Below are 21590 nucleotides of genomic sequence, written 5' to 3'. Positions count from 1 at the left end.
GGTATAGTCAGCCCTGCTGCTGTAGTAAGTTACAAACTAGTGACAAATGACTTCTGTGTAGAGGTTTACTTGCCATTAATGCTCTGGAGTGGAGTCACCTGGACTTCTGTAATAGGCTGTGTCATATATTTCATAATTTGGGCAGGTCACTTATGAAGGAGAATTAAAAACTGTGTGACTAGTCTAATCGGACTCTGAAACTACCCTGGGCTGCCCAGCAGAAAGTAGTTGAATAAAAACATAAGCTTGTTCAGTGTTTCCAGCTTTGACCTAGCATGCCTAAAAACAAAACAAGAAACAACAACCACCAAAAAAACCAAACAAACCCAACCAAAACCAAACCAACCTCAGAGATTCTCTAAGGCAGTTGAATAAAGCCTATAAAAGCCTCATTAGAGACTAGTTCATGTAGATTCAAGACACAGAACTCCATACTAAAGATACTACATTCAGAGCATCTAGGCCAGCTCTGGTAGGAAACTCCTGGTTGTGGTGGAACAGGTGATTTTGCAAATTAAAAAAAAAATAAAAATTAAAAGTTTATATAATACATGATAAAAATACATTTTAAAACATCCCTTTCCCCCTTATATTTTAGATTAAATAATAAAACTGTTAAAAGCCAGTGATAAGAATATAGTGTGCATTAATGATAACTGTCGGATTATTTGAAGTGTATAGTACATTTTCTTTGTGTAATAGCATGTAAATCCTTTGTCTGGTAAATAGAGCCTCTTGTAAAATGATGATGCAATCAAATGTGAATGAAACAGCAGCAGCATGGGCCAGTGAGGTTTCCAGTCATTTTCTGGAATGCAGGTTAAGGTGAGCTTATGGACTTGCCCATTTATATTCAGCAATGTTCACCTGCTTACTGCTACATTTTCTTCTCTCTAGCAACCAGCTCAAAAGCCATTGACTCAGTCTTTGAAGTGTCTGCTCTTGCCCCAAATCGCCTTTAAAAATGGGACTCCCTTCCCTCTTCGCTTTATTTAGCATATAAATGCGACGTGGAAATGCTTTTGCCAAGAGGGAATGCACAGAAGTGCGGAGAGCAGGGTAAGAGGGGGGAAAAAGGTGACAAATCAATGGAATCAATGGACAGAATCAATGGAATTTTGGTGATGCCCACGTGTTAATTATTGGGGCAAACATTTTTTTCACTTAGAATCGGTAATTGGCACTTTAATCACTGCTCACCTTCATGGTTGACTCTCAAATGTTTAAGGGATAAGTAAATATAAAAATCGATATATTATAAATAATTAATATATAAAAATCAGTCTGTTCTGGCGTAGTAGCTTTGACAAGGTGGATGAATCCTAGCACTCCTCTTGCAGCAGTGGTTCCTTTTTCTCACAGAGCTCTTTCTGTTTTACTTCCTCCTTCACTCGTCCGGTGTGAGGAAGGGACTAGGGGCTCTTACCTCAACTCCCTGTGTCCATAAGCTTTCCCGGCTCAATGTTTTATGAATTCCCCGTCTGCTGGAAGTGGGGGCGTACGTGGCTGTCGCAGTAAAATCGACGCTGCCGACAGGTGCTGCTGCCCGGGACGGAGGACGGTGCCTCAGGCGTCCCTCACGGCCGTTAACGGCCGCATCCGCCGCGAGGAGTCGGGCGCTGGCGCGAGGGTGGTGGTAGCCTTGGCCGCGGCCGCCCCGCCCGTCAGCGCTGGCCGCGCCATGTGCTGCCGCCGCGCGCCGAGCGGGGCTGCCAGCAGCTGCCCTCCCTGCCTGTAGCCTTACGGTGAGCGCTCCGGCGGCGCCGGGCGAGACCCCGCCTCTGACCGGGAGGAGGGAGAAGGTGTCAGGTGCCGGGATGAGGGCCGTTAAGGCGGCCGCGGGTGCGCGCACCGCAGCGCAGACCGGGTCGGGGCGTTAAGCCTGGCGGGTGGGCTGGCAACGACACCTCTGCACCGAGGCTTTCTCTGTGTCTGCGACGGCTCTGGTGTCCTGGGAAACTCGCGGCTCCCTTCGGCCGCCGGCTCGCCGCCCCGCTGGCCGTTGGTAAACAACGGCGCTCATACGCTGGTGGCCGCGCGTTGTGAAGCTCCTCGATCGTCCTCAAAAGTCAGCGTCGGGCTTTGGGTTTCGTTGTTGTTGGCTTCGAGGGGTTCGTCTTTCTCCGGAACAGCAGGTACGCTTTCTCGCTGGCGGCTCATTCATCCTTCTCCTTCAGCAGGCTGGTGTGAAGAGGCGAGAAAGTGGCTTCTTCCTGCTGACTGGTTTGCACTGAGGGAATAATAAATCTTACTGCCCAGCTGCTGCTGGCGATCATTGTTAAGGTGCGGTGCTGTAGAGTACTGCACAGCAAAATAAGGTAGCACAGTGAGACAGAAAGCTTGGAGTAATAACTTCAACAATGTTACTGGCCTGCAGGCAAAGAAGTGCCAAGAGTCTCAGAAGTATTCTGTCTAGTTTTTATGTTACCATTCAGTTCAAATGTACTTTAAACAAAATTTAAATGGGATAATCAAACTTCCCCTTTTAAGAGGTCAGGACTGTTTTTTGGAGTCAAAGAGGTAAAATAGTAAGTAGGAATCATCTTTCTGGCTCAGGCTTTCTGGATCTCTTACGGCTTGCTTGACTGTACGTGCACATAACCTGTATGCTGACGATAAATATATTGCATACAAAGAGTGTCCTTGTATAATGTCACACTGGTTCAGCCATTGTTTCCTGAGATTTTTCAATGTGGAGAAGCAAGGTGATATTCTTTGATAAAAAGATTTAGGCACAGTGGCAAGAGTTTTTGGAACTTTACAGTTGGACTAGTACACGATGAAAACCAAACTGTAAGTTGGCCTGTTTTCCGTTTTTGTGGTCAGTTATTTTTGAAGGCCCCCCATTTATGGAATGAAAATTATACTGTCTCCTTATCGTGAACAATACTCTTGCCTTTAATCATTTCTTCTCTACCACTAAGCTTCTCCTTAGAGGATGGAGTATAAAGCTCTGGCAGTTTTCTATTATCTCTGCAGCCATTAGTATACAGAAAGCCAAGGGATTCCTTAGCCTCCCTCTGTTTACAGTGCAACATCAGGTGTGGTAAATCTCAAGAGTAAGAGCTGCGATAGTGATGCTAGCTCAGATAGCTCCTGCTCTTAGCACAAGGGTATTTCTTAAGTTTCTCTTACCTCAATGGCAACTGAACAATTTTTTAATTATTCTTTTTTTAAGTTCACCTGAAATTCTTTTGATATGCCTCTTTGGCATCAAACATCTGTGAGGTGGTAAGTTTTGCTGCTTATATTTGAGATGTGTTTGCAAGAGGATAATGAAATGTGGGGATCTTTCCACAATTGAGAATGTGGCTTGCAGGTCATTATCCAGGAATGATTTTCACTAATGTTTCTGGGACCTAGTTTTGTGATGGGGTTAAACTTTTGTATTGTGGTAGCTTGTGTGGAAGGTGTTCTTCAGAGTTGTGAACCTCAGGTTCACTAGTCTAGCAATTTCAGGCCCGTCACTTCAGATTGCTGAAATAAAATAGATGGCAACAATTGAGTTTAGGGCTTTTTAGATTGAATTCCACAGGTTACTCTTTTGATATGGCACTTTAAGGTTGTACTTGGAAGTGGAGTGGAAAAAATTGCAGTGCATCTTTTCATCTCTCTTGCTTGTAGAAATCTGGATTGAAGAGCTTGAAGAATATATTTTGCTTCCACGTTACTTACATTTTCAGACTTTTTCTGCACTTGACTAACATATGTTCATAAAGTTTGGTAAATGGAGGTTGCACTTCTTAACCCTATGCAAGGTCAAGCTGTACCTGCAAATATTTATGCAACTTCCTGGGTTATCATAAGTTGGCCTTTGAAGTGCTGTTTGGTACAACCTAATCTATCCTAAAAACAAATAAAGAAAAGTTGCTCTTCAAGAGCACTTTTATGAGCGCTGGACATTAAGATCATTGGCAAAAATGTGTTAGCTTCACCCAGAAAAAGGGTGCAGCTTCCCAGGAGGCTGTCACTGCCCATTACTTTAGGAAATGGCTGGCTAGCATAGTGTACCAGTCAGCAGAAACTACTTGGCTGAAAAAGGCCATGTAGCTGCTGTCACTGTTTTATTATAATGCAATCAGCCTTCCCCGTAAAGAGTCACAGACACTAGCTCACTGTGCTGCATAAAAATACCCTGGATAATTGAGCTCCTATATAATCCAGGGCTGCTGGCGTGCATCAGTAACGTGTAAATTGCATGTAGTCTGTTACTGTATCGATGATTGTCAGGATCTCTGTACATTTGTATCAACCTAACTTAATAGGGGGTTGCTGGAAACACAACCAGGAATCGACAGTAGTGAACACATCTAAGTCGTTTCCGATTCAAAGCTTTTTAGGTAATTTAAAAGATAGAAATTACTCCTTTTGAACATCAAAAGAAGTTTGGCCAGCAGATTGAGGTGACTCTCCTCATCTACTCCATGCTGGTAAGTCCCCACCTGGAGTACTGTGTGTGTCTGGAGTTCTCAGCCCAAGGAGGATGTGGACCTATTGGAGCACATCCAGAAGAGGGTCTCGACAATGATCAGAGGACTGGAACACCTTTCCTGTGAAGACAAGCTGAGAGAGTTAGGGTTGTTCAACCTGGAGAAAAGAAGGCTCCAGGGAGACCTTATTGTGGCCTTTTCAATACTTAGAGGGCCTATGAGAAAGATGAGGACAGTCTTTTTAGTAGGGCCTTTAGTGGCAGAAGAAGGGGTAATGTTTTTAAACTAATAGATTTAGACTGCATGTGAAGAAGAAATTTTTTTATGATGAGGGTGAAACAGGGAAACAAGTTGCCCAGAGGGTGGTAGATGCCTCCTGTCCCTGGAAACATTCAAGGTCAGGTTGGAGAGGGCTCTGTGCAGCTTCATCTCATTAATGGTGGCCCTGCTTGTTGTAGGGAGTTTTGACTAGATGATGTTTAAAGGTCCCTTCCAACCAAGTTTATTCTATTATTCTATGACTCTGTAGGCTGCACCCACTCCCCCCCTGCAAGATACAGTACAAAGCTAATTCTGTGTTCCTGAAGGCCTTGAAAATACTCAACTGTTTAAAATGAGCTGTTGTTGGAGAGTGAGTTGGAGCCATTCACCAGGCTGCAGCCACAAAGGAGACTTGGAGAGAGACCCCACAAGAGGATGTTTGAGGGAGGAGACTTCCTCACATCTCAGGGGATGCTTGTTCAAGGAGAATGTGTAATAGATTCTCTTACTAAAATTTTCTCCAGTGCTGTATTTCTAAATAACAATATTATATCATTAAAGAACATTAGTAACATTAAACGGTATTACAGGTCTTCAGGAAAGCAGAAATAGGCCTCAACCAAAGCATTGTCTTCAAAGAGGAATACCTTATCACAGCCTGGTTTGAAAGGGAGTACAATTCTGATTGTCAACATCACTGCCTAGGTAGTAGAGCCTTAACAGATGTTCAAATATGATACATACTATATTTGCAGAGAGTAAGATAAGGCAAGGATATATGTAGTTTAGGAAGTGAAATGTGTAACGGGAGAAATCTGTCTTAAAAAGTTCTGGAACCAGGCCTGTCTGTATAAAAACAAGAAATGAGATAATTAAATGGATGCAAAGTGCTTTCAGAAATACGGTAGTTAGGTATTTAAGGAGCAGGATTTTGCAACAGGACGAACGTTTATGCTTCAGAGTATGAACAAATCTTTTCCTCCAGATAAGTGGGAATTTTCTCCAGTGGCTGAAACACCTTGTGCTAGATTTTTTTTTTTTTAAATGTTTATTGTGTGAAGCCTCTTGTTCTGGTTGTTTCTGACACCTTGAACTAGTTCACTAGAGAAGAACACCACGTTTTTATTTTTTAATTTTTTTCCCTTGTTTGCTGCTTCAGAATATAGGTAAAGACATGCTGTGGGGGTGAGTTTGGTTTGGAAATGCGTTGTCGATTTTAAGAAACAAACAAACAATTTTTTGAAAGCATTTTTATGCCTAGTAGCCTTTTCAGAACACCATTATGATCTTAACTCTTATTCAGTAGGTACTTAAAAACTAGCTGGAAGCACTAGAAAAAGTGTTCTTGCTAGCTTTGATGCAGTCAGTGACAGTTCAAATTGTCCATCTGTAATGTTTACAACTTTTAAGGTTTGAGTGAATTAATCGCCACAATAGCTTGGGATTCTCTGTACTGTTCATGAAGTTTCAGTTGTTTAACTCATTTTAACTTAAATGTATTATTCAAAATTAGATTTCTCATTTGCTTCTGGACTTGGGTTGTGGCAAACATAGAAATAGCTGTGTGACTTCATTTAGCTTTGACTTTTCTGGCTCTGTGGACATGATAACAAAATCTAAATGATTCATACTTGTGGGGATATCTTTATGTAAACAAAGACATATGTGTTTATTCATGTCTTTATTAATAAGCCAAAACTTACAAACTAGGGTTTTTAAACAAAAAGTCCAGAGATGAGCTGAGAATCTCGTGCTCATGTGAATGCCTTTTATCCCTTACACTTGTTCACTGCAAGTCAAAACATGTCTGGAAATTGTTTGGAGCCTGCTGGTTGCTGGTGGGTTTTTGTACTGTACTGTACATGGTATTGTACAAAAGCCAGTTCCTCCACATGTATTTAATCCTGTCCCTTGTGAGGACTTTGAGTTAAAAGATTGTAAACCAAGACAAACAAGAAAAGCTACTGTGTTCTGACACGATTTTAATTAGTCAGAGTGCATGCAAGTGGGAGACTTGTGTTCCATTCAAATGACATACACGTACAGAAAACCTTTTATTTGTCTTGGCATACGTGAAAGCTCTTGCTTTATTTGGCAGAATTAATATTTTAAGGTAGCATTTCCCCTGCCTACACTTCAAATGCTGAAAAAGTTTGGTTTGTTTTTTCAAATTGGTGTTGTGCATGGCTCACTATTGTATTGGTATTCCACCATCCCATTTTGCAGCACAGGTGACCAGTTTTATAAAGGAGAAGAAACAGCTGTCTTTGCCTTGTTTTGAGCATCTGCATTTTTTCCACAATAAAAGGAATTTAAAAGTTACTCCTTCATCCTTTTTGTGCCCTGGGTTGTGAACTCCTATTGACTCTAACATGCTTAAGACATGGTATATAAATTTTTTTAATATTGTTTTTTGGGGTTTTTTACAAATGTATTTCCTACCTCCTACCAAATTTTTGGTTTCTATTTTATGCTTCAGGAATTGGCTATCAGGTAAGCTACTGAGGTTCAAGAAATTAAATCTGTGTAGTTCAAGATGTTCATTTCTTGTCCAGAAATAAGCTATAGATCTTAATTTTGAAAGACTTGAGCCTAAAACTTCAGTAGCAATGCAAAATGCCTGCTTTCATGTGTTTCCTTCTGCATCCCATCTGCTTCTCACACCCTGTGTCATTTGCACTGCCTAACTATGGTTTCTAACACTCTATACTAGACTGATGTTGCTTCAGGTGGCACTTGTGGGATAGCAGATATACAGAACCACAGACCAATGTTTTGGCCGATCCAAACTTCAGCACCTACCTAGGCCAGGACCAGTCTAGGTCCTCTGTGTCTTCTTTTCTCTTTCTTCATGCAGGTTTAGCCCAGCTTCCACCAACTTCAAAATAGCAGCTGTTACTTGTGTTAGACCAGCACTGCGTAACAGTGTCAGCACAAACTCCTAACATATGTACCACCTAGGGCGTATACATTGCAAGTTTATTCAAGGTTTGAATGTAGTCATCTTGATTGATCTGGTAACAATGCTGGGAACTGCATGATGATGAGTTGACATGCCCCTAAGACCTCAGGGAGTAGCAATACAAGAAAACCAAACACTGCCATACCTTAAGTAGATGTCCTTTCCCATGAGCTGCAGAGCTTTAAAAAAAAAATAAGGCATTCCTATACTGTATAGTATAGTGTACTGGCTTTCAGTCATCTTTAGACTTCACTGGGGAGGCACAAGTAAAAAGTTGGAAAACACTACATTATTTCTTAATTCATTACTTCCCTTCTAAACTCCTTAAATCTGTAGTCAGAATTTTTATTCATCCTCTGTCTTAAAAAGTCTCTTTTTCTGATGCTTGGTGAGTGCAGCACGTTTCAGCATGTTTTAATATTACTAGGTGTAACTGGGTAATGGCTGCAAGGTCTGCTTGTGAGCAGCTGTTCTGCATTGTCAGTCTGAACCGGGGCAGCCATGGTACTCTGAAATAATGGCCACATACTCCGCATTTGTATGTTGTTTGCAGAAATTAGATTGAACGCTGGCAGTGAAGGGAGCAAATTTCTGATGTGATGAGATGCTATTGAACAAGAGAACAGAAATAAGTGGTGCCTGGTTTGTATTTGTAGCCTACAACCTGTAGTGTCAATGCAATGGCTGGAGGTTAGATTTCAGGTCACTGTCCTCTCGTTGACTGCTGTATTTGCTACCTGTACTTGTAAATTGTCTCAACTTTGTCTCTTTTAGGAAAAACAAAATGAAGGAACTAGTGTCAAACAGTACAACCAATATATCTCAAGCCAGAAAAGCTGTGGAGCAATTAAAAATGGAAGCATACATGGATAGGATGAAGGTAAACTTAGACTTACTGTTGATATTTTGAATTCACTCACTAGTTTGTGGTACAGCCTCCCTTTAATACTGCAGAAAGAGTTGATCAGCTGAAATACAAAAATTATTTTGAGCTATAAAACCATATTCAATACTGTGAATAAGTTACATACTAACTGCTTGATTCTAGTGAAGCAATTTCAAAAGATGAGCTTCTAGTCTGCTTCTATACTGCCTTTTACATCTGTCAGAAGTGGTATGTTGTGAAATATTTTAAATGGTCTGGCAGATCCACAGGTGCTCTTCTTTGTCACATGTAGTTGAATAAAAGTGCAGCCAAGGTTTCTTGACACTTCCTGAAGGACTGGAAGAAGTCTTAAGATATTACAATACTTTTGACTAATGATGAAACAAGCTGAATTGCTTTGATTTGTTTTGCTATAGCATAGATGTCATTGCATGCACACACACACAAAAAGTATGATTGCAACACAGAGTTACAGTTCTTCACACTTCATAGCCTGTTGTAGGTGACATTTTGGGTTTGTCATGCCTATGTGGATTAAATATTTTAACTAAAGGCCCCATTAAACAGAAGTTCTCAACATTTTTATCTAGAAATGCTTGTGGATTATTCTTGCTTGTCATTCTGCCTTCTACTAGGCTAAAATTCTGTGAATAAATCAAGTACCTAAATACTAATACTGTAATAGAAAGTTTTAAGGAAGCAATGCTCATCTCATTTGTGTGGTTTCTCTCTGCCTCTGAAAACAGCAAATAATTATTTGGAGTTGAAAGATGGAATGACTAGAAAAAGGAATCCATTTAAATAAGCCATTTTTATGCAAACATCTGTAACTGAGTTGCTACAAACTGTTGGTAGCTGAGGTTATAAACTCAGTAAGACAGTTTAGAAATATTGTACATTAAATTCTTCATGTAGTCTTAAAGTCTCTTTGCCTGGTCTGCACTGAAATTCTGCCTGCAGTTGGCATGAGGGCATAACTATGATTTTAATAGTATCATAAACTTGTTAATCAGAAATATAGTATTTATAATTCAGAAACATTAGTGAAATTCACCTGAATAGTCTTATTTTGCTATATGAAAACAGACATTTCAGTTTCTGCGGTTTGTTACAGTTTTTAGCAATGTCTTGTAAGACCACTGCATTTGCAAAACTATGGTTTCTGTCTTGTACAGCGTCTTGGCAAATTCAGCACGTAATAGATGCCTGTTCACAGAGACAGGCATTTCCTTCAATGAAGGAAGGGCTTGCCTTTTCAGTGATCCATGCAGTTAGTCCCCTGATTCAAATAAGGCTGCAGCTGCACAAAAAGAACTGACAAGAAGGAACACGCATGCATGAGTGGCAGAGGAAAGGGTTGGAAAAAAACAGGTCCTGGTTTATGGGGTTTGATATTGTTGATACTAAATAGATTGCTTTTATATAAACAGCAGTAACTTTCACATACCACATATTTAGCTCAGTTATGCAGATAGCTTCATTAGTTAGACGTCTTTCTGTAATTAAGAATGTTATATATAAGTTAATAATTAATAAATAAGGACATAGGTTATTTTTACAGTTAGTTTACTTAAAAAAACCCCAAAGTTATTAGCAAGCATGGCAGACCTAAAAAACAGATAGCTTGAGAGGGCAATTGTTTCAACTTTCAAAACAGCTTAGGATTAAAAACACACTAAAGAACATCTAATGTCTTTTAGTATTCTAAAGGTTCCTGTACAAACATAAACCAGATCCAATCTGCAAAATATTTATGTCTGGATTTCTAGAATTTCTTTGAACAAGTATATGAGGGATTGTGAGAAGAGGTTAGTGGTCCTTTTATTCCCTTCTAATCTTGAAGCAGTTAAGTGTGTTTCAGTATAGACAGATTTTACCAAGAGACTTCCCAGTGGTTTCAACTGGAGATTTTGAGTTCTTGGTTCATAACTGCAAAGGCAGAGAAATTAACTTGATTTTTTTCTGATGTTTTGTATCTGCCAAAGCTATCTAATTAAACAAAAGAGCAGTGCTTTCCAAATAATTTAACAGTTTTGCAAACAGCTATAGCCAGGTAGTTATAACACACAAGACCACATTGTTAACATTGAAAAGGTGCCTTCCTTATTGACTAGGGAAATCAGAAATTCCAGCTAATTTTTCTACTACAGAGGTGCTTTGTTTTCTATGCACAGTAGCTGCTGTAACCATCAGGAGTTTGGTCTGTTCAATTAAAAATTTGTAGTTAGAAGTATGCTGATAGTTGCACATTCCCCACTGTGTTTTCAGTTTTTCAACTGATTTAAAAATCAAGTCCTGTAACCAGAGCAGCAAGCAGTGCAGTGTTTTGATGTTCCACAAAGACAACCTCTTGTTGAGGTGTGAAACAGGACAGTGTAAAATGGGAGGATGAAGTTACTGATTTATTGATCAGTAGTTGGAAGGAGTATTACTGTGATGGGTTTTTGTAAACAATCCCAGAAGGATTGTAAATTGAACCTGCCATACTCTGCTGCAGAAGTAACAGCTAGTATTACAATGGAGAAGTAGAAAGCAGAAGATGCAGATTCCAAGCTAGGAAACATCAGCTGAAATCAAGCAGTGGCCTTATGACTAGTGGAATAATGCAGCACCTGAAGATGCTACCTGTAAAGTTGAGAAAGCAAAGATAATATTGACGCTTTATCAGCGTTGTCCCCAGAATGAATCACTACTTCATCTTCTCTCTGCAAGCAGAAAAGCAAGGAGGACTGTTCTGATATTTAAGAGTCTTGGTGTATCGGTTATTTTCTTTTTTCTTTTTTTTTTTTTTCATAAGAAGGTAGAAAATATTCCTAACTGGGTTCTGAATAGTGTTGAGAGATAAGCAGTGGGATTGCCAATAAACGTGTGTGAATCTCTTTGTTTTAGATGTAAAGGATAAGCAGAGTGGGTGTTGTAGTAAGGATGGTAATTAGTCACAATCCATGACAAGACAGACGACATAGTAATTGCAGCTTTTTGCCCTGTCATTGAAGCTTATAATTATTAGTGCAGCTAACAGGATTATGTTCTTACTTTGGATGTTTTTATCACCTTTGTTATCCTGAAATATAATGGTAAATTCCACAGTCCTCCTGAGACTACATTGAGAGTTGAGTGGTTCAGGTTTTTTGGTTGGATGATGGGGGGTTTTGTTTGTTTGTGGTTTTTTTTTGTTTGGTAGGTTTGGTTTTGGTTTTGGGGTATTGGGTTTTGGTGGGGAGGGAGGAGAGAAAGGGGGTTTGTTTTGTTTTTTATTGGCTTGTTTGTTTCCTTTTGGTCATTTGACAACCAGGTGTATTTTTTATGGCATTAAAATAATTGTATAAAATGTGAGACTGCTGTGGTATTTGCACATTCCATCTCCTCTATGCACCTTAAAAGATTAAAATAAACAAACAAAACAACCAAACCAAAAAAACCCCACCTACTTTCTGTTAGAATTCATCAAACTGGAATATGATCTTTTTCTTTAGCCACTTCTGCAGTGTGTATGCGTTACTTTGAATCTGCAGACCAAGCTGTATTGCATAAGAGAGCTGAAATCATGTGTTTGTTTTATTTGAATATTCAAATTACATATGCTTATTTTAATTCTTAATAAAAGCTATTATGAAACTGTCCAGCAGTATTCAGCTACACGTAAATCTAAAGGTGAATAAAAGCTATGGTCAAGCGACCTTCATTTAACTTTCTCCGTGGCACAAAGAGGATGGTCAGTAGATTATTTTGTATAGTAACAAACCACAGTGTGGACTAGGAGGCATTCTCAGTGTGCTGACATAGGCTAAAGCAGTCATCTCTGCTGTAACCTTAATGCAATGCTCAACGCAGAGGTCTCACGCTGCTGTTGCTCTGAATAATAACATCGAGCAGGAAACTTGCTGGAGGCAACATTGTATTTTGCTGGTTTTTTGGCCGCAGCTCTGACTTTGCCGACGCTGCTCATAGCCACGGGAACCAATGTTTTCATTGCTTCTGGAATGTATCAGCAGACTTAGCACCCCTTACTCTATGCTCAGCGTTCTACTGCACAAGACTGAGCTATTTAAGTGAAAAAATGGCCATAATTCAGTTTTATAACTACTATGATCTCAATGGGAGGCTTTCTTCTCCCCAGACCTCCTTGATGCAGGTTTATTTTCTACTAAATTGTGCTACGGTTTGCCTGAAAGCAAAGTAATTTGCGATTTAAGCACTGTGATTTTGAAGAAAGTGCTTGCTCTGCTTCATGACATTCCTACCAGCATTAAAGGACAAGCTAGATTAAAATGTTGTTGTCTATCTGCTAGTGAAAATCCTTTTTCTTGTTACGTGATGTCAAAGCACAGTAATATGTAGAGAAACAGAAAGTTATGTTTACTGGGTTTACCCCTTCTAAGAATGATGGTTGCAGATGTACTTCCATGCAATAAAAAGCAACACACTTGAGCTTATCCATATATGGAACAAACAAAATAGTTTTGAAAAGGTGGGTCTGTTGAAGTTTAGTGTTGGCTCTCTGCTCCTATTGAGTCAGTCTATTAAAAAAAAAAAGTTAGTTTCTTGAATAAAATGCTCTTATTCATAACACTAGTAATTGAAGATGGAATGTGCTGGACATCTTTAATGAACTCTGTCTCTGGGATGTAGATAATTAGATTACCTCTCCATTCGGTTTTAGGGCAGTAATGTTTATTATGCCATAGCACTGAAAATGTCATTGAGCTTTTTGTGTGCACCTGTGGCTCCGAGTTAGACCTGCTATTTGAATCCAAGAGTTCAGGACCCAGTGTTAAATTAATTAGAGCATACAACTACCTTAATTTGAGCTTGAAGGAAAACAGAAAAGTGTTAAATAACTATGATTGTACTGATGACTGTCATTACTTGAAAATGCTTCTCCAAAATGCTGTGGTGGAACATTCCTCCTAACATTACTGGAAATACGATAACCTCCTCTTTAGTGGATGCATTTTCTGCTAGTTTATACTTTACTGAGGTACAGCACAGTCATTAGGAAAAGTATGGTTTATATATTTTGTTCTTTTTTGGGGGCTTGATAGGATTGTCATCGTTCATCTATATTGTGCCTTTCTTTGGAGAATATGATTTAAATGAAAATTTGGAATGTGATAAGATTCCTAAGTTTTTTGTTTGTTCTTTTGAGAAGCACTGGTCTTTCTGATATCTCTGCTGATTTGCTCAGTATTCTGCTTGCATTGGCCCAGCAATCTGTTGTTCACGTACAGTGTCTCTGCACTTGTGTCTTACAGGCCAATTCAAAAGAAAACTAAGTAACCTGAGCACTTTTACTTCCTCTGCTGAGAAAATAGTCTGTACTGGCTTGTCAACCATAAATACTTTACGTATATTTAAACATTCTACAAAGACACATTTTCCTGGATATTTAGTAACAAAACCAAACAAACAAATAATTGTCTACTTCCAGAAGTTAAATTTCAAGTGAATCCTGACCCAGCACCCATTGACTTCATAGGTCTAACCTGAAGCCTACTACAGGCTGAACTCATGCCAAAGCCAGCAGGGTGTGGGTAAGCTAAAGCTAACAGCGATGACACACCTGCTAGAAAAAATACCAGAAATCAGATTTGGTTTTCCTCTTCTGCATAGTTGTTCAAACATGATGACCTCAGTGTTTGATTGTCATGGTGCTCAGTAAAAAAGACATATTTGTAAAGACTTCTTATTTCACTTTCCTAACTATAATATTGAAAACACAAAAACTAAACAAAGAGATACAGATAGTTCTAAATAACTTGCTAGCTGAGCAGAACAAAAATATTTCATATATGCAATCTTAACTCTTGAAAAAATAAGTAAGTGGGAGGGACCTAGTATCACCAATGTTCTTATGGCACAAAGCTGCAAAGGTTACAAGATTTCAGCTGCAGCTGAAATGGTTTAGCATTTAATTTTTTTGTTTTGTGCAAAATATCTTGTATGCCAACACACTGCCACATTTTTGTAGGACTTTTCAGTAAGCACAAACCAACATTTTAATTTGGAGACTTTAGAATTGTTCAGTTTAGAAGTATAATAATTGATGCCATCTCACATCACTGTTAAATAACATGTATATAGGGATTAGTAGGCCTAGTAAGAGTAAATTCAGAGTTGTAGTCTGCAGTGATTCAAAGAATAAGCCAATCTACTCCTATTATCATATGTTACGTGAAGAATACTTGTGCAATGCTGATTGTTTGGAATTAAGTGTTACAGTAATTCTCTCTATTCATTCCTATTAGGTATCCAAGGCTGCAGCAGATTTATTGGCTTATTGTGATGCTCATATTGCAGAAGATCCCCTTATTATTCCAGTACCTGCATCTGAAAATCCCTTTAGGGAGAAGAAACTCTTTTGTACTATCCTTTGAGTTGGTTTTCAATTAAAAATGTATTCTGCTACAATTTGGTATCAGTGTTGCATGCTTTTAGTTTTAGTGCTTTTTGTTCAGATACAAATACTTAACCTCTAAGTACAATATTTTTAGAAGGTGATCCAATTTCTGGGGAACTTTTTTTTTTAAAATATATATATACAAGAAAAAAAAAAATCAAGGCAATCCTAATCTTTCAGACCAATGCACAATAATTTTGCACAATAATTTCAGCTCTTCATAAAGCTTGTTTTGGTCTTAATGAAAGTATCAAATTGTAGATCTCTTTGCCAGCCATAGATTTTTCTGAGACCTAAATGAGTTCTACCCATTCTGAAACTATTTTTAGCACACTTCTTTTCTTTGGAAGGTGAATTTAATTTGTTTGCCTTTACAAATTTATATCTAAAAAGAATAGTAGGAACTTAACTAGCACTATTTAGGAAGACATGCCAGTGATTTATGGTGTTTGGAATGATTAGTCATACAGTAAGTGATTTTGTGAAGACTCTAATAAACTTGAGTACAAAACCAGTCTTTGTTAAGCAACACTGTAACTACAAGCAAAATGAAGATGTATAGTTAAACAGCAGGACTGCACCAATAAAACTAGAAAAACATGGCTGCTTTTATCTTGTTTTGAATGATGATAATTTAAATTAGTTTGGAAAGTAAACTGAACTGTGATATATCTGCTGTTCATGAGAGTCTTAGTTGAGGGTATGAATCTGCCCTGATCAGTACAGAGCGGGGGTTACATTTTCTAAGCTGCTCTCTACATGTTTGTGCCTAAGAGAGCAAAGTTTATGGAGAGGGAGTGAAACAGTGAATGAATGATGCCACAAGATGACTGTGCCGTTGACAGTGACTGCCTTGGTTTTATTTTGTAGCCACAGAATCACAAAATGTAAGGGGATGGAAGTGACCCCAAAAGATTGAGTCCAAACCCCCTGCCAGAGAAGGATCACATAGAGTAGGTCACACAGGAACGCATCCAGGTAGATTTTTAATGTCTCCAGAGAACAAGACTTTACAACCTCTCTGGTCAGCCTGTTCTAGTGCTATGTCACCCTCACAGTGAAAAAGCTTTTCCTTATGTTCTTGTGGAACCTCCTATGCTCTGGCTTGCACCCACTGCCCCTTGTCCTATCATTGGACATCACTGAGAAGGGCCTGGCACTGTCTCTGTGACACTCACCTTTTTCATATTTATAAACATTAATGAGGTCATCCCCTTTGTCTCCCCCAGGCTCAGGCGACCGAGGTCTCTCAGCCTTCTCTCATAAGAGAGATGTTCCTTTCCCTTAATCATCTTTGTGGCTCTGTGCTGGATTTGTTCAAGCAGTTCCCTGTCCTTGAACCAAGGGGTCAAGAACTGTACACAATATTCCAGATGCAGCCTCACCACGGCAGAGCAGAGGGGGAGGAGAACTTCTCTCAACCTACTAGCCACACCCCTTCTAATGCACCCCAGGGTGCCATTGGCCTTCTTAGCCACAAGGGCACGGTGCTGGTTCTCAGTCATCCTTCTGTCCACCGGGACCCCCATGTCCCTTTTCCCTATGCTGCTCTTCAACAAGTCAGTCCCCAACCTATACTGGTACATGGGCTTGTTCTTTCCCAGCTGCAACACTCTATCTACACTTGTCCTTGCTGCATTTCTTTAAATTTCTTCCTGCCCAACTCTCCAGCCTGTCCAGGTCTCGCTAAATGGCAGCCCAGCCTTCCAGTGTGTCAGCCACTCCTCTAGTTCTGTGTCATCAGCAAAATTGCTGACAGTGCACTCTGTTCCCTCATCCAGGTCATTGATGAATATATTGAATAGTACCAATTCCAGTACCAACCCCTCAGGGACTCCAGTAGGTACAGGTCTCCAACTAGACTCTGTCCCAATTCTGACTTCTTTCAGCCAGTTCACAATCTACCTCACTACCTGATCATCCAGACCACTGCAAGGATGCTGTGGGAGATGATGTCAAACACTTTCCTGAGATAAAGATAAACCACATCCACTGCACCTATCCACCTTATTATGTCCTCATAATAGGCTATCAATTTGGTTAAACAAGACTTCCCCTGGGTAAAATGATCCTGACTGCTCCTAATGATCTTATTCTTGATATGCCTAGAGACAGGGCTGAGGATAAATTGCTCCATCACTAGCAGCACATCCAAAATCCCTCTTCCCTCCCCACGAAGATGGGATAGAAGGAAACAGGGAAGCTAGGATGAAAGGAGCCAGAGGAGACTCCTCCCCCTCCAAGGCCTGTGGATTGGTGGATTCACCTGGGCCCTTCCTCCAAGCCACATTTCCTGCCAGGCACAGATACTATGCAGGGTCAAGTCTGGGCATGTTTTGGGCAAGTCTGGTTATGTCTAAGCAGAGTACTGATGGTTATCAGTTTCTGGCCTTTTTCAGCTTTGAGTACACTTGATGGTAAAGTATGACATAAGAATTAGCCTGGCTGGATTAAAACAGGTGAGCTGCAGAGAGCACAAGGCTCTTCTCTTGGGTTTTTGCCCTACACACAAGTGGATTATAAGCAGCAGCAGTTCAGGAGGATTTTTCTATAAAAAGAGACAAAAGAGCAATTCCCACAATCAGCAGGCAGCATTTTGAGTAATTGATGTATTCCTAGTCGCTGGGAAATTTCTGCCTTTTGTTGGTGTAGTAATTTACTGCTTTTGGATTTATCTTTTCCAAATACTATTCTCAAACCATCTGTAACGATTCCTATTGTAAAGATAATTTCTCAACCAAATACTGAACCTTTATAATTTTGTATATACTTGTGTCAAATTAATAAATAATTTGTATTTTTATTAATTTCTTACCTTACTACCCTTTGTTTGTAACAATCACGTTCCCAGGGTTTGAGGTAAGGCTGGCCAGTCTTTAGTTACTTTCCTGCCCTGTTTGAAGAATGGAGTGACACTTGCTTTCCTCCAGTTCTCTGGCACCTCTGCTGTTCCCCATGACTTAATAAAGATGCTGAAGAATAGCCTAGCAACGACTTCTGCCAGCTCCCTCAGCACTCATGGGTGCACGCCATCAGGACCCATGGATTTATGGATGTCCAGATTGCTTAACTGATCCCTAATCCATTCCTCATCAGCCCAGTCCTCATCAGCCAAGGCAAACTCCTCCTTTATCCTGACTTGCTGTGGGGCCTCAGAGATCTGGGGCTTCTGAGGACAGTCTCCAGCAGTATTGACAAGGCATTCAGTAGCTCTGCCTTCTTTTTATCCTCTGTCACCAGGGCACCCACCTCATTCAGCAGTGGGCCTACACTGCCTCTAGTGTTAGGTTTGTCTGCAATGTAATTAAAGAAGCCCTTTCTGTTGCTCTTGACCTCTCTTGCAAGGTTTAATTCCAAGGAGGCCTTAGCTTTCCTAGTTGCTTCCCTACATCCTCTTGACAACAGTCTTATACTCCTCCCAAGTGGACAGCCCCTCTTTCCATGATCTGTAGACTCTCTTCTTCCATTTCAGTTTGCCCAGCAGCTGCCTGTTTAACCATGAGGGTCTCCTTGGTGAGGGTGAGGCTGCAGCTCTGCTCACTTCTTGCCCATCTCTCTTGCAAGAGCAGCCAGCTTGGTAAGGAAGAGTTACTCTGCTCACCACATGTATCCTGGCTTCAGGAAACGAAAGACTTAGTCCATTGAGCACTACTGCTCTGCCAAACTGCTGCGGGGCCGGTTCAGCTCCAGATGCCAATCACAAAGGCTGATCTCTGCAATTTAGTCATGAGATAAGTTTCCAGCAAGTAATTTATGGAGGTTCTGGGAGGTTTTTGTTTTGATTTTGTTTAAAATGCAGCAAGACAAAACAAAATGAGGTACAGAATATGACTGATCTGTCTTCTTCATATGTGTAATTAAGCTCAATCACAGCATCTGATGGAAACAACTGTTAAATTACAGACTTTTAAAAATTCTGCTTGGGGGGAAAAAAAAACAGTGAAAGCTTCTCTCTGGTCTGATACATTAGAAGTGTTCCCTCACTGCAGTATTTTATATGTGCAGCACGTCAGTATACTGGAATTGTCACTCCTTGGAAATGTCTGTTAAGTCAGCCCCACCTTTAAGGCAAGAGACGGCTTCATTGGACAGCTGCGCTAGTCTGACTACATGGAGGCTCCGAACAGCTGCCTCTAATGGAGCATGCTTCCGCCACACAAACTTGTACTCCATGAGCATCTTAAATACCTGCAAGGCAAAGACTAGCTGAGGAACTGAGGGCTTTGGGATGTACTTAAATGCTCAATTTCGATGCTAGAAAAAGGGCAGTTTTGTGGATAAAGCTGTTTGCATTTAGGCCAAAGTACACATACATGCACCACCTTATTTTTAGCAGTTTCCATCAATGTTTGTTGTACTGTTTCATGTAGTGAAAATACAAGATGTCTGCATTGTACAGATTTTCTTTTCTTTGCCAATCAACATGGATAATATGCTGCACCCAACTGCATTTAGCTACCAGTCTAGTCATGTGAGGCAGGTGGCTTTAAACTGTGGTACTGCTGATGGCCAGCTTATTCACCACATCTGCCTAACATAGAACCTATGTGTTCATTTACTTCTTGTAATGCTGTTGTAAAAACTCAGTATTTCTTCTAACTAACAGGCTTTGGGATTGTCTTTCATTTACAGGTTGGGGTTTAATTTGGCAGCTGATGATTCCAGTAGTTTAGTAGACGCAGGAGTGCTTCGTAGTACCCATTCCGAAAAGCATTCAAATGCCTTGACTGGGCCTTGTTTTGGTTAGGTTTCTATTTGGTTCCTTGGTTCCTATTTCAAAGTTTTCAGCTTAATATTCCCATTCCTTATGAGGATATTTGTTAATGTGTGGTGTGTTCGGGTTTATTTTGGGAGGTGGAAAACCAGGCTTCAGCTAACTGAGTAGCTATTTTATTGACAGTGAAATAAAAATGGCTTTCTGAAAATATTTGTTAAAAAGGAGCAACAAAATGCTTAATAAGGTTCTTTAGGGAATCCTTCCTACACTGTACATGATCTGGTAACTGCCTGATCACCATGGCAACACTTTCATTTGTTCTTCCGCATTTATGGTTTCAGCTGGAACAGCAAGGGAGGAGAATATAGGGCATACAGCTTTATTCTCAAAGGCTCTGTAACAACTTGCATTTGTGGTTCATAATTAACTTTCCCATCTAAAATAACAAAATTGTCACAGCTTATTACAGTGTTATGAACAGCTTGCTTTCTGTTTCCAATTAGCATTAGCATCTGAAGTCCCCAGATTGAAACAATTGAGCCTGCAGTGTGCCCAGGCAGCTAAGAGGGCCAATGGCATCCTGGCCTGCATCAGGAACAGTGTGGCCAGCAGGAGCAGGGAGGTCATTCTGCCCCTGTACACTGCACTGGTTAGGCCGCACCTCGAGTACTGTGTCCAGTTCTGGGCCCCTCGGTTTAGGAAGGATGTTGACTTGCTGGAACGAGTCCAGAGAAGAGCAACAAAGTTGGTAAGGGGTTTGGAACACAAGCCCCACGAGGAGAGGCTGAGGGAGCTGGGGTTGCTTACCCTGGAGAAGAGGAGACTCAGGGGTGACCTTATTACTCTCTACAACTACCTGAAGGGAGGTTGTAGACAGACGGATGTTGGTCTCTTCTCCCAGGCGGCCAGTACCAGAACAAGAGGACACAGTCTCAGGCTGCGCCAGGGGAGGTTTAGGTTGGATGTTAGGAGGAAGTTCTATACAGAGAGAGTGATTGCCCATTGGAATGGGCTGCCTGGGGAGGTGGTGGAGTCGCCATCATTGGAGGTTTTCAGGAGAAGACTTGATGGGGTGCTTGGTGCCATGGGTTAGTTGTTTGGGCGGTGTTGGATTGGTTGATGGGTTGGACGCGATGATCTTGAAGATCTCTTCCAACCTGGTTTATTCTATGTATATTCTATGTATATTCTAATTCATAGCAGTTTTAAGCATCCGTAGTTAAAAGAGTTCTACTAACAAATATCAGGTATTCAGCAGAGGGAAATGTCCTTGGTTTGGACTTCAGGTTTTTCTCCAAAATTTTCCTTTGAGTAGTTTTGAACGTGTTGGATTTCTTGTGTTTTTAATAGCAGACTCCCATGCTTGTGGTTTCTTTCATCAGTTACATAACTTTTATCAGGTAAAAACTTTTGTGCCTACTAAGATGTTTTCATGCTTCTAATTTAAAAAAAAGGGAAACACATGGAGTAATACTGTAAATTGCATCTTTGTTTTGGCAGATGTCTATAATCTATCTGAAGAGCATAAGAGTAATTCCTTGGTGGAAAACAGGACAGTTCAGTGGGCCTGTTTTACCCCAAATGAGTATTTAGAAGAATGTCCTTTCCTCCAACCTCTTCAAACCATAAAATGTCATTGTATTGTTTTGCAGCTTTGACCTCTGAGATAGTTTCAGTAATCTGCTATTCATAGTTGAGTTTTGTGCTCAAACTTCTTGCCTCAGACTCTACACAGAAAAAGAATAATTCTGAAAATTCTTGGACATTTTTCTAAAAATAAATGCCATTAAGTGTATAGCATGATGTAAAAACCAACCCAAACAAAACAAAGTAAAACAAACAAATAAACCCTTCAAATGTGGCTTTGTCTCAGACTAAATTTTCCTGTAGGCTAAAGCAGTAAGTTCTTACTTTCATCAAACTGCCTGATTTGA

At 40.2% G+C, this 21590-nt stretch overlaps 1 protein-coding gene across 2 annotated transcripts; it reads left to right on the top strand.

Moving 5' to 3' along the window:
- The first annotated feature begins 1721 nt into the window (after positions 1–1721).
- On the top strand, positions 1722–15047 carry GNG4 (G protein subunit gamma 4). 2 transcript variants are annotated; one of them, XM_054162482.1, is made up of 3 exons: positions 1722–1745; positions 8428–8533; positions 14788–15047. In XM_054162482.1, the coding sequence occupies exons 2-3, from the start codon at positions 8438–8440 to the stop codon at positions 14914–14916; spliced, it is 225 nt and encodes a 74-aa protein (XP_054018457.1). In that variant the 5' UTR covers positions 1722–1745; positions 8428–8437; the 3' UTR covers positions 14917–15047. The 2 variants fall into 2 exon arrangements, with proteins under 2 accessions (XP_054018457.1, XP_054018455.1); XM_054162480.1 differs by lacking the exon at positions 1722–1745 and adding an exon at positions 3187–3231.
- The last annotated feature ends 6543 nt before the right edge of the window (positions 15048–21590 follow it).

The sequence above is a fragment of the Dryobates pubescens genome, chromosome 6 (assembly GCF_014839835.1).
Source record: "Dryobates pubescens isolate bDryPub1 chromosome 6, bDryPub1.pri, whole genome shotgun sequence".
Lineage (NCBI taxonomy): Eukaryota > Metazoa > Chordata > Aves > Piciformes > Picidae > Dryobates > Dryobates pubescens.
The sequence above is the reverse complement of the archived record's forward strand: the minus strand, read 5'-3'. Positions and strand labels throughout refer to the sequence as shown.

What these genes read in the sequence shown, in the direction of transcription:
- GNG4 (XM_054162480.1), top strand. Translation starts at nt 3,200, where the DNA reads ATGCCTCTTTGGCATCAAACATCTGTGAGGTG. An exon ending in CATCAAACATCTGTGAGGTG is followed by an intron (nt 3,232 to 8,427) that starts GTAAGTTTTGCT and finishes TGTCTCTTTTAG; the next exon opens with GAAAAACAAAATGAAGGAAC. An exon ending in CATACATGGATAGGATGAAG is followed by an intron (nt 8,534 to 14,787) that starts GTAAACTTAGAC and finishes CATTCCTATTAG; the next exon opens with GTATCCAAGGCTGCAGCAGA.